The 13,436-nt window shown below is 36.0% G+C and overlaps 1 protein-coding gene across 3 annotated transcripts; it reads left to right on the top strand.

Moving 5' to 3' along the window:
• The first annotated feature begins 687 nt into the window (after window positions 1-687).
• LOC306859661 (beta-1,4-galactosyltransferase 3-like) lies at window positions 688-13,140 on the top strand. 3 transcript variants are annotated; one of them, XM_079400811.1, is made up of 9 exons: window positions 781-948; window positions 1,150-1,228; window positions 2,573-3,048; window positions 3,946-4,181; window positions 4,374-4,564; window positions 6,944-7,066; window positions 9,863-9,967; window positions 10,458-10,814; window positions 11,004-13,139. In XM_079400811.1, the coding sequence occupies exons 3-8, from the start codon at window positions 2,787-2,789 to the stop codon at window positions 10,777-10,779; spliced, it is 1,239 nt and encodes a 412-aa protein (XP_079256937.1). In that variant the 5' UTR covers window positions 781-948; window positions 1,150-1,228; window positions 2,573-2,786; the 3' UTR covers window positions 10,780-10,814; window positions 11,004-13,139. The 3 variants fall into 3 exon arrangements, with proteins under 3 accessions (XP_079256935.1, XP_079256936.1, XP_079256937.1); XM_079400809.1 differs by having other exon boundaries at window positions 688-948; window positions 10,458-13,140; XM_079400810.1 differs by having other exon boundaries at window positions 706-875; window positions 10,458-13,140.
• Window positions 13,141-13,436: the final 296 nt, after the last annotated feature.

The following is a 13,436-nucleotide window of genomic DNA, read 5'->3' as shown; positions in this document are numbered from 1 at the left end:
TACCACATGTGTTTAGAATGTGATGCTATTAAAGTCTCTGAAGGTGCAATGATCAGGTGTCTGAATATTTTGTCCATATAGTGTATATTAAATTGATTAATGTCAACAACAGATCATGAAAACCTGTACAATCTTCAGCCACACTTAACAATGTGAATATATAAATTTAAATTTCAGGATTTGGCCAACATGACACATGACATGTTTTGTCAAATTCTTTATCCAAAGTCCAAATGACTGTTTTCGTACTAAGCAGATATTTTATTAATTATAATAATTTGAAGTGCAATCTGAAATAACTACTCTATTAAAGAGGTTATGAAAAATTGTCAAGAACATTTTTTTGTGCATTTTCTCAGCTGGTTTGTAACAGTTTGAGTAGAATCACCTTAGCTATATTATTATGGAAACGTTTTTTTTGTGAGAACAGGTTAGATGGTTTGTTTTGTTGAACACAATCAGATTCACAGACGTCATAATTCGCGTTACAAAATCAACATAATTAATCAATATAACATTGTAACCACTTAGATATAATCCACATGATTACACATCGTGTCCCTTTTTCATCAATTTAATTTGGCTTTATAAACCTGTATAATCATCACAAGATCATCTGGCGAATGAAACCCGCCTCTGTCGTGTTTCTCACTAGAAGGCAGCACTGTGATGTTAACACAGTATCTTAGGGCTTTTATTGTAACAGCGTTAAAGGATGCCCGTCGATAGCGCGTCACCGCATCAAACATGTCTGTCAGTGGGTTCCTGCTTTGAGCGTCTGACGCGCTCAGGAAGCGTTCCGCGACGCGCTCGATGCGACTGCGGATATTATACACTCTTTCGTGCGCCATAAAGGAATGGTTATCCAAAATCGAGTGAGTAATATTAAATAAAGGCCTAGCTATCGACTGCTGCTGGAGCCTGATTTGAAGCGTCGCTGTGGACCGAGTGAGTCAGAGGAAACGCTTGACCTGAACTGTTGAAATGATCTGTTATATTGACACTTATTTCGCTATAATTGCTCATTGCCTGTCGTCGCTGCATGCATGGTTGCTTAATAAATTCATTTCAGGTTTATCGTGCAAAATATGAGCTGGTTTGTAAGCAGGAGATCTTGTTAATCAGTCCAGAACTATCTGTCTCCTCAAGGTGCGCGATGTTTTGTGATGGACAGGAGGAGGAGGACAGTGCTCTCTCTCAACCCTGTGTTTATGGCCAGTCTGCACAGGTACTATACCCGTCTGTTATTCACCGATAAAAGGCTCATTCCTGTTGTGCAGCACATTTTCATATCAACATGTCTTAATGTAATAGGATACTGTACTCGCAGGTTTTAAACAATGAGATAATAACTATCACTAAATAAAAAATAGTGAACTTTTTGTTTAGTTTGAGTGTATGTTGCCATTTTTGCAGTGTTTCATATACATTTCTAAATCTAAAAAAATTAATTTATTAATAAATCTTACAGGCATTTATTCCTGTTTTCTTCAATCAATTTTTTTTAAACTAAATATCGGTTTCATTAGTTTTTATTCATAGTCATGTCTTGTAATTTTCCTTTAATTAATAAAAGCCAGCCTGATTCTCCAGGAAGTTTTAACACCTACTGCACAAACATAAGCAATTAGCTATGGATTTAATGCATTCTATGGTGTTTCTGTGGTATTAGATGGTTCATTGTACTTTTAAGCATTATTTTCTGTTAGGTACAATTATACATATTTTATATGAGAAATGTGACCCTGGACCACGAAACCAATCATATGTCTCATGGGTATATTTGTAACAATAGCCAACAATACATTGAATGGGTTGAAATTATCGATTTTTCTTTTATTCCAAAAATCTTTAGTACATTAAGTAAAGATCATATTCCATGAATATATTTTGTAAATTTCCTGCCGTAAATATATCAAAACTTTAAAATTTTTGATTGGTAATATTGCTTCGGACTTAATTTGGACAACTTTTAAGGTGATTTTCTCAATATTTCTATGTTTTTTTGCACCCTCAGATTCCAAATATTTAAATTGTTGTATCTATAATATTGTCCTATCCTAACAAACCATACATCAATGGAAAGCTGATTTATTCAGATGATGTATAAATCTCAATTTTAAAAAAATGACCCGTATGACTGGTTTTGTGGTCCAGGGTCACATATGATAATATCAGATTTTAAAAAAATTGTTAAAAATATCAAAGCTATCTTCAAATTGACAACCTCATGTAACTCACAATCTTTCTCTGAATGATGTATTTCCATCCTGTTCTCCATTTATTATCCTGTTTTTAATGAATTAATTTATTTATTTTGTATTATAATCAAGCCTTTTTTGTAATCATGCATTTTTTTATATGTAATCAAGCATACATAATATGTATTTATTTATTTTTTTAAGTACTGTACTGTGTAACAGGAGTGACCCAAAAAGTGTGCGGTCTTTGCTGATTTAATCCAAGATCTGGTATTGATCCCGGGCACACTGCCACTACTTTAAAGTTCTCCTTTGTAGTTAGATGTGATGGATCTTCCACTATTGATTTTTGTGTTTCTCTGTTTTTCCAGTGACTCCCACACATGCCATAGATGTCCTTCCCTTAGCTCACTGAGCTAACTTTATTTCTCCTCATCACCCCTTTTATCCTTCCACTCTTCCCTCTCTCATGCCTCTTGCTCTGTCTTCACTCTGTCTCTCTTCTCTTATCTGTCCCTTGTCCATCCCCTTTGACTTTCCCATCCTCCTTTCCTCTGTCACTCCTGCTCTGTGTCGGATGTCATAATGGTGTGCTGCGGTCGAGCGCTGGACTCCCCCTGCACTCTGGCTTTGTTGGTGGGCTTCCAGTTCGCGTTTGTCCTGTACTTCTCCCTGGGAGGCTTTCGTGGCCTAGTGTCTGTTTTGGTTCATTCCACCGAGCCTGAGATCGACTACTCTCGACCGCATGACGTCTATACCAACCTCACCTCTCTGCTGCTCCACAATCCAGGACCCAGTGGACCAGAACAGCAGCTCAGGGACTGTTTACTGCCCTCTCCACTGCTGGGTAGATATAAATCCACTCTGAAGTGCTTAAGACATTGATCAGTCATTGGATTTGTTTGTTTACTATGTCTCTTTGCAGTTTTAAATAAACCAAAGATGCTTTATTGAGTTTAGTTAACCCAAAAATGAAGATTCTTACATCATTTACACTAACTTTTATCTTTTCATACCTGTGTGACTTTTTTTCTCTTGTGGATCAGAAAAAAATATATTTTCAAGAATGTATTGGTTGCTGTTTTCCATGCAGTTACAATGACTGTAGATTGGCACTTTCAATCTTCAAAAAAAATACATAAGCACTATTAAAATATCATAACTGTCCATGTCATATGCTGAATTCCATGCCTTCTGGAATTATTTTTCATTTTATGGACGGAAATCAAATAAATAAAGAAAATCGTATGAATATAAAATCAAATAAATAGAAAAGAAAACCTCTAAAAGCTAAAAGCAGTCATTTTAAATGCTACAAATAAATTTAATCATCACAGTATTATAATGTACAGTATTAGAAACACATATTTATCTTGAGATATGCTAAAGATTATGGAGGATTAAGGTATCAATTAAAGAAATTTTAAATGTCAATTCATTTTTATGTAATCTAAATGTAAAAATTCAAATGTAATCTAAATGTAAAAATTACCATGAAGAATTAAATATCCAATAATAAAAAATAAAAAGAATAATTAAAAAAATCTCTGATATTGCACAGTAACTGATATGCACAATATATTGCCCTTTTGTGTTCCACAAAATATGTCATACTGCTTTGGACTAACAGTGATTAAATAATGACATAATTTACGTTTTTAGGGATAGTATTCCTTTAATTTGGTGTTGTAGGACAGATTATTTATAACAAATGCCTGTGTGCTTTCCTCCTGCTGTCTGCCAGTGGGTCCTGTTTCTGTCCACCTCTCCTCACCCCCCTCCCTGGAGAAGATAAAAGAGAAGAACCCCTTGGTGACCTTAGGGGGTCATTACCGCCCACCAGACTGTGAGCCACGGCACCACACAGCCATCGTGGTCCCCTACCGGAACCGCCAGACCCACCTCCGCTCCCTCCTCTACCATCTGCACCCCTTTTTGCAGCGGCAGCAGGTCCACTACGGCATTTACATTGTGCACCAGGTCTCTTGTTCGTTGTTACGCTGACTTGTCACATCTATTGTATGGAAAAAAATCCTAGCAGTAATTAGAGGAAGTAGCTGGGACAAAAGGGTAAACATAGCTCATAGCTTATTGTCAAGCTATATTAGTGTTCTATTCTTGCCGAAGAATGCATTTGTGTACACTTGATTTGCTCATAGTCTGTGTTATCAGTCAGGGAACTCCACGTTTAACCGAGCAAAGTTACTGAATGTTGGCGTGCGGGAGGCGCTGAAAGAGGAGGACTGGAGCTGTATTTTCCTGCATGACGTCGACCTGCTGCCTGAGAATGACCACAATACCTACACCTGCCACCCCCAGTACCCTACACACCTCTCTGTAGCTATGGACAAGTTCAGATACAGGTACACTACCCACTATCACAGGATTGAATGTTTTAACCAAGCTTTTCTCTCATTTTATCTTAATGAACAGGGGGGAAACCTAATGAAATTTTTGAATGCATTTTTATGTTTGTAGTCATATTAGTGACACTTCAATATAACTGTATTTATTTTAATATTGTTGTTATTATAATATGTTTTCATATTACAGCATTATAATCTAATATTAAAAAAAAAATGTTGTGTAGTTGACTAAAGTCAGGGTTAGATGCCAGTATACAAATGTTTAAGATTGGTTAAAATAAAATTAATATAATATAATATTATAAAATAATGTTTTCTATTTTAATAGATTTTAAAATGTAATTTATTCAAAGCAACATTTTCAGCAGCCACTCCAGTCTTCAGAGTCACAAAATGCTTTATATTTTTGTGCAAACTGTGATTAATGTTTTTCAGGATTTTTTGATGAATAGAAGTTTCTAAAGAACGACAATTATTTGTTACATTAAAATGCCTTTACTGTCACTTTTGTTCAATTTTACGCATCCTTGCTGAATAAAAGTATTAATTTCTTATTAAAAAAAAACTTATTGATCCCAAATTTTTGGATGGTAGTGAAAGTTAAATATTTTTAAATAAATTGGTGGTCAATTTTTCAATTCAATTCTACATACTTTAATTCAAAACAGGCCATATAAAAAGAGTAATTAACGAAAAGAACAACTGTTCATTTAACAACAGTTGTTACTTTTTGAAGAAGCTGATAGATCTTATAAAACTTCTAGAAACAAAAAGTTCATCCTCTTCACGCATGGTAAAATAGCGGATGTAGTTCATTCATTATTAGTGCTGACACAGGTATACGCAGTAACTCATAGCTCTGGTCCTCTAAATTGACATCCAGGTCTGCACATCTTGGGTCACAGAGTCTGCATTTCTGTATTCTGCAGTCACAATGTCCACCTAGATACAAACATTCACTGAGAACAGAAAAATTGCAGAGAAAACAACCCATATATTCAGTCCACCAAGGCTGAGGACAACATCGGGACCTCTCTGTGATGAATCCACTGAAGGCTGTAAAGCATTCAGACACGACTCAGAGAGTTAGTCCTTGGGAAGAAATACAGAGAAGATGACAAAGAAAGATACATAGCAGCAGCTCATCTAGCTATCACTCAATATTTACTCAACAGTACTAAAGAATTAAGAGCAGGTGTTAGGAGTACAAGGGATCCCTGGAGGGCAGGTTCAATAAGCAATCAAAGTTACATTACAGCTCTTTTTATTTGTTTTATTATTATTATTAGCATTATTTAAATCAGTGAATACCTTTATTCAGCAATAGATTAGATTGAGTAAAAACAATGTTACAAAAGAGTTCTATTTCAAATCATTTCTGTTCTATTAAACTTTCTGTTCATCATTTATTTGGTATTATGATCATGAAAATTTTATTCATGGTTTCATGTATCACAGTTTTCACAAAAGTTTTAAGCAGCACAACATTGATAATAATAAGGACTGTAAATCAAATTAGCAAATTAGAATGATTTCTGAAGGATCATGTGACACTCAAGACTAGAAGACTGAAAAAAAGCTTTACCAGAATACAAAAGTAAATTATATATTAAAAACCAGTTATATAAAATTGTACATAATATTACTATTTGTACTGCATTTTTTATCAAATAAATGCAGCCTTGTTGAGCATGAGAGATTTCTTACAAAAACATTAAAAATTCTTTCAACCCCAAATTTTAAAAACGTTGTGTATATACAGTACAGCTCAACACACACAGCAGTAGCTTTTCCTGTCCTTTTTTCCCAGATTTATTCAAAGATCATATGAAAATACAGTGGTATACAGGTATATACGCATTATGTATGTTTGTCACATCATGTTTAATTTTTTAAATCTAATATAACTTTATTTGCTTTTTTTTTTTTTTTTTCTCTCCACGTTTATGTAAAAACCCATTAACATTTGGCAAACTTTAAAAAAAAATGAGTCAAGAAAAAGTTGAATGTATTATGATTTGCACCAAGTTTTTTTCTGCATGCTGCACATCTTGCCAATTGTTGCAGGTCATATGATTATTCAGTGCATAGAAAAAATGTGTACATACTTTAGAAATATTAGTGTGGTAGTGTTCTGGAAATAGTTCAGGACAGAATTATCATGACACCAATTTAAACAGCATTTTTTGTTAATTTATAAGGGTTTCCTATCCATCTGTACAGATTGCTGTAATGATGTAATGCAGAAGTACAGATGAACATTAAACTGCAGGGGAAGCTGTGACACTTCAGATGGAATGATTAATGAAGGGTAGTAGAGACAAATGACCTTATTCCTCTGTGCCTCACCAAATCACTGCTCTGACTCCTTCGCAGGCTTCCATACTCGCAGTACTTCGGAGGAGTGTCTGCTGTAACCCCGGAGCAGTACCTCAAAATGAACGGCTTTCCTAACCAGTACTGGGGCTGGGGAGGAGAGGACGATGACATCGCAGCTCGGTGAGGATAGCAGAATTCAGTTTATAATGCATTTGCATGTGTTATTTCAACATAATGGAATGTAGTAGAGATCAAAGTAACTGGAACATCAGAAATACATCCTGTTAAGCATTTGTGTTGCACGTCTGTCATCTCTCCATCACCATTTTGTTCTCATTTCACATTCGCATTGGTCTCTTGTCATTATTCTCATTTTCACTGCATCCGTCTATCCCTCATGCCCTCCCCCGCATAGCCACAGGAGGGACCAGTAAGTACATGCATTAATCACTAGATTGGACTCAAGGCTTCCAACTATATAAATGTCAGTACACTTCAGTTATTACTGCTTTTTTATTCAATAATAAATTCAAGTAATTTTTATTTCTGTAAATTTGCTGTAGAAGATTAAAAGTTGTCGAAGCCTTGAAACCAGAATGAGTCAGGTGTAGTGGATTATTAGTAATGTTGAGGATTTGAATGGCATTTTCTTTATGGTTAGTTCTCTCTTAAAGGGGTCATGAATTGCCTTTGTTTTTTTGTACCGTTCTCTGAGGTCCACTTATAATGTTATCAAAATTTAGAAGTGTCTATTTTCTGTCCTGTTCTGATCCCCCTCCCCACATCAGAACGCTCTGTTTGAATAGGCGTTCTGCTATGATTGGCTAACAGTTGTGTATGTTTGACAGTGACATTCCTCATAGATGGATGCTGCTGTGATTTTAGGTCAAAAACACATAAATACTCAGAATATATCAAACGATCTGCGTCGATTTGTGCCTTGTTTGTTAAGTGAACAAAGGACCAAGTTGTTACTGATGCGGTCTGGAACTTCGTTAAAAATAAAGTTCATCAAATTAAGTTTATCGTTTGGTTTCTGCGTAGACCTGCGTTTGCCACTCTTGTCATTTACCTACTACGTGTGTGAATCGGTGGGCGGGGCTAAACAGGCAGTGATGTAGAAGCAGGCGTTGAAAGTGGCACATACTAAAACCTGTCATTTTGGCAGATTAACATTAAAGGCAGGGTAAGCGATTTCTGGAAGCCAAAGTTTATATTTGAAATCACCAAAACAAACACCCCCCTACCCCAAACGGGTCTCGCCCCTATTTTGATAGATTCGCCCCACATATACGTAGCCTACGCAACCCAGGCAACGATTAGTTCTGTGAAAACGAAGCCGCTTTTCCACCGAAATAACCTGGAACAATATGTCCCAGGAATCTTTTTTCCCCAAGACCTGTTGCTGCCTACGTTTCCATCGCGTTCTAAAATACCGAGAAGATTAGGCAAATAGTCAGGTGACTTAATGTCAGGTCTGCTCATGTTTCTCAATACCAAATACGCAAATTTCAGACTTGCATCCTCAGTAGTTCGTACTTCACGAGTTAGACTCGGGAGTGTGAACTCCCACGGACGGAACAACGCAAGTTCGGTAATTCTGCAAAGAGCAGTGTACTTGATAACGTCAGTCAGCTCGCCTTGGCTGCTGCAATCTTCCAATATATCAAACACCACTGCCTCTTTTCGTTTTCATTTAAACATATTAATAGCCACAGAAATGTAATTCAGGGAACGTACATACATTACAATGAAACAAAATATTATATTAAACATTGCCTGTTTTCATTTTCATTTTAAAATATTAATAGAACAATAGAATAAAGATTACCTGTTAGATGTACCCAAAACAAATGATATCTTATGTTTAACCACTACAGAGACATCTGAGCCGGCGGCAAATGTCAGAAGGACTAGCCGAGGTTATGCTCCTCTCTTCGGGATACATGAGCACTGAGCACCTGTTGATCGCGTGGAGCTCACGTCTCCGAAATCGGCGAAGCACATTTTCAAATAGGCGCTTTTTTTATAAAGAAACTGCAGATTTGAGTTTTAAACATCTACATTCTTGCCTGAAATACACGCGTCCAGTGTAGGCAGACTTTAGCTGTTGTGTCGTGGTGCGTCCGATGTAGACACGGTGTTACTCACCTATTGGGAAGAAACAATGCAACCTCGGTGTCCGATCGCAGGCCTTCCGCTCCTTGAGTTCTCTCCAGCACTGGAAAGCTGATCCGATATTACACGGGTTCTTGCCTTATCGTTCCGCAGACATTTTCCTCTTTTGTTTTTTTATCAGCCATCTCGGCTGTTCACTGAACGCTCTCTCCTGCATATCATGAGTAGACACGCCCCTTACTGCTGATTGGCTACAAGTATGTTTTGGTACTCGGCCCCGACTCAGTTTTCTAAAACGCTTTTGAAAAATCGCTTACCCTGCCTTTAATATAGCTGATTTTAGACTAACAATAAAGTTTTGAGTTCTGAAACTTACAGGATGTTTTTTTTTTATAGTACAATGACCTCTTACATGTCAAAAGATCAAGGGAATTTTGGTTTCTCAGTTCATGACACATGGTGATTTGTAAACCTGACTGTCGCATAATTAACCGTCAGTATCCTTGTCTGACTCAGATGGCTGAATCAGAGGCAAGAACCCAAAGTTTTATGTATTTAAAAGCTGGATTAGACTCCCCAATTTTAGATGAACCTTTTGAGGTTTTTCAGTTGTGGTAAGAACCTTTGTACATAAAAATCCTCAACAATAGTTGTTTTTTTTTTTGTTGTTGTTTTTTTAGCTAGTTCACATCCATCTGGCCCACCTTGCGGACTCTGCTGGAAATAGTTTTCCTGCTGTGCTTTGCGCCGCTCTTTCTTCTGTCTCTGTTTGATAATTAATACCATCCTTCAGGTTTTTTTATTTTATTTTTTTTACTACAGTTACTATTTCTACTTGCCCTGTGGTTTTGTCTCTAGAGTCCGTCTCTCTGGGATGAAGATAATGCGCCCCCCTTTGGCCATTGGGCATTATAAGATGATCAAACATAAAGGAGATCAGGGTAATGAGCAGAACCCAAGAAGGTGATGTCACATGCCAAATATATTATAGACTTTGTGACTAGGGTTGCAAAGGGATGGAATATTTATGGTAAATTTCCAAAAAACTATCCAGTTTTGTAACCCTAGTTGGTACAATCTTAAAAATAAAGGTTCCGAAAAGTTTTTTTGGAAAAGGTTTAAAGTTGTTGTTCTTTTTGTTTTTTTTTTCCCAAAAGGTTTACAGCGATGCCATAGGAGAACGATATCTGATTCCCCAGTAAACCTTTAAGTGAACAGTTCTTTAAAAAAAATCTTAGTATGAAGAACAGTTTAATCTAAAGAACCTTTTTCCACTGTAGGGACCTTTTGTCCATAGGAAAAGTTCTATGGATGTTAACAATTCTTCATATGGAACCATAGATGCCAATAAAGAACCTTCATTTTTAAGAGTGTATGAATAGATAGATAGATTTATTAATTAATCCATTTATTCTGTTTGAGTCAGTTCCTCTTCATGAATTTGTTTTTGTAGGTTTGACTTGCTGAAGCGCACAAGGCTGAACTGGCACGCAGATGGACTGAACTCGCTGACTTATGAGCTCCTGTCCAAAAAGTTGGAGCCATTGTACACAAATTTGTCTGTCAACATTGGGGATGATCCACATCGTCCCCCTGTGAAGGCTCCACCCCGGAAGTCAGAGCCTCAAACTGCTCCAACTAATAAAATGAAGACTGAAAAAGTGGGTGTGGTCATCAATCATAATGGCACAAAAGTGGAGCCCACCCACTTGAAGGCCAGTAATGAAAGTTCAAATGTTGTTCCGAAAGCTCATTTAAACCAGGATGTAGGATGATACTGATAATCAAGTATCCACAGACAATTCACAGGGTGAGTTATTAATGGATAGTGGAGGGAATACCAGTTTGCTCTTTATTTTATATCGTGAAGCATTGCTACTCTAGGCAAATAAGTTCATTCCACTGAAAGTCGACTGAAACTGTTTGGCCGCCTCTGAATGTTGTTCAGCTGCTGATATGGTGACATTTGCATAAGTCTGAAGATCTCGTTTCACTGTAGGAGTCGAATCGGAGTGGGCCAAATTGTAAACGCGCTCGAAAGTGACCTATCGACGTACCTGTGCAAGTCCTGTGTGTTTTTGAGCTGACCTGCTGCCAGCTGCTGCTCTTCACCCCACTGTGTGGGTCTGTTTTTCTGTGCCTTTTCTTGCCCTTGAACCAGTCTCTTATCAACATGCCATGACTCAGTCAAAAGCATTATTACTGCACACCACTGTTATTGATACTATAGTTGAATGCTCTTTCCACATGTTTATCTATTTTTCTCTTCTTTTAATATCCAATCGGCACACACTGCTTTGGGATCTAGTGCTTGAGCAGACGTGTATCACTGTGTTCTATTTTTGGTCTTACTGTACAAACTTAGAAAGGTGTGATCTTTGATAGTGAGCACTGATTTATTTCCTCTTTTAGCTGCTCAGATACCTATTAATAGTTTTATGATACAGTGTAAAAGAGTTTAATTATTTTAGGTATTGTGTGGTGCCTTTGTTGGATTCCATTTTGGTTGTAGACAATCACTGGGATAAGCATATAAAATGACAAGTTTATTTATAATCTTTACAGACTTCTGTTCTATTATTTGAATTCAGGAATATGTTTCTGTTAAATGAAATAGATTTGATGGTTTAGGTTGAAGGTGTAACTTTAGTCTAAGATATTTGATATTTTAAAATTTTATAAACAGGTAATGGCTAATTTTATGGTTAGTTATATAGCAAGAATACATTTTATTTGTTAGTCAAAAATATTGGTTGTATCATCATTAGGGCACTTTTACAGTATGTAAAAAACTGCATTCTGTGTTAAATACAATCCTTGAGTATAAGCTACATTCGAAGAACAAAGATCTCAGCAACAGATGTTTTTCTTTTGAAGTTATTTTGAAATGAAAATTGCATTGCACAATACATTAGCAGCTCCACTGACATTTTTCACTCTCCCACAATGCAAACTTTAGAACATTAAGAAAAAGATCATATAATTTGCGGTAAATGATAGTCAGAAGGTGCTCATTGAGAATTCAACCCATCATGTGACATGGTGCATATCTCACTGTAAGTACAACATATTTCAAATCTAGATATACATTTCAAAGAGGCTGTTTAAATGATTTATTCTGATTTTGATACGCAATTCTTAGTGTGACAGACTAAAGATAAAACAAAACATGGTGTTTTACTTCATGCCTCTGTATTAAAACTACAAAAAGTGTAACTTTTTGTAAATAATTCAAGATAGTATTCTGAGATGCATGTGGCAGATAAATATATTTCATCCTAGCATATTTGCAAGACCCTTGTATACCATATATATATTGAATAAAGTACATAGTTTTCTATCAGATACAGTATTTGGCATTATTGTTAAACTACTTTAACGCCTCTAATTTGACAACATCATTACATCTGATATTACATTACATCTGGTAAGATTTTAGAGATTGTGTTTATTTTTTGTCATGTCATTTTTGGTCAAACACTGTTGACTTGAATGTGTATTCTTTTGGCTATGACTGTTGGTTATATAATACATAACGGAGACACTGAAACTGCATTTCCACCTGTGTCTGAGTTACATTGAGGTTTGCCACAGATATTACTATTGATCAATTATCTTGTGAATAAACATTAACAATATTGTACCATTGTGATTTGACCATGCAGCTGTTTATTGTACGTTTATCAACAGAGAGTGGAAAAATGTTTTAACAAGGGCCTTAATCTTTAGGACCCATGACTGACTTTGAAGGACTTTTAAAGGGATAGTTAACCCCAAAATTTTAATTCTGTCATCATTTACCCTCACGTCACTCCAAACATGCATGACTTTTCTTTCTTCTACAAAACACAAAAGCAGATATTTTGAAGAATGGGAACTGCACATGTTCCAACAGAAAAAGAAAGTCAGGTTTGATACGATATGAGTAATCGATGACAGAATTAATTTTTTGGGTGAACTATCCCTTCAGGTTCACCTTTAGTTCCCCAAGCATTCAGTGTCTGCTCACAAAATCACCCATTGGCTTCCAAGCACCAAAAACATAAACCGATGACTAGTGAATTAAGATGATGTTGTGTCCTAGGGGGCCCACAGTTGTATCATTGTATTATTGAGCAAATAAACAAAAACTACTTAAAATCTCTTGTGCTGTTTAAAAAAAAAAAAAAAAAAAAAAGAATATTATTAAAATACAGATATCATGGTACTCTTGATTTATTTTCTGGCAATGCTTGACCCTGCATTCAGTATTTCATCTAAGCAGATTACATTACAAAAGCCATTTAGTAAAACTAATCAGCTTTAGCTTCATTGAAACAATTCAGTTAATGTGTTGTGACACACATTATAGTATGCACAAACAGAGAGCACAGTTATAAATAAATGGAACACAAAAATAATATCTGTAAAGTGAAAGTGTTTTTCAAAGAAG

This window comes from Barbus barbus (assembly GCF_936440315.1).
Source record: "Barbus barbus genome assembly, chromosome: 40".
In the NCBI taxonomy this organism is placed as follows: Eukaryota; Metazoa; Chordata; class Actinopteri; order Cypriniformes; family Cyprinidae; genus Barbus; species Barbus barbus.
The sequence above is the reverse complement of the archived record's forward strand: the minus strand, read 5'-3'. Positions and strand labels throughout refer to the sequence as shown.

Coding starts and splice junctions, on each gene's coding strand:
- LOC306859661 (XM_079400809.1), top strand. CDS start 2,787: ATGGTGTGCTGCGGTCGAGCGCTGGACTCCCCCTGCACTCTGGCTTTG. Junction 4,565..6,943: donor ATGGACAAGTTCAGATACAG/GTACACTACCCA, acceptor ACTCCTTCGCAG/GCTTCCATACTCGCAGTACT. Junction 7,067..9,862: donor GACGATGACATCGCAGCTCG/GTGAGGATAGCA, acceptor TTTTGTCTCTAG/AGTCCGTCTCTCTGGGATGA.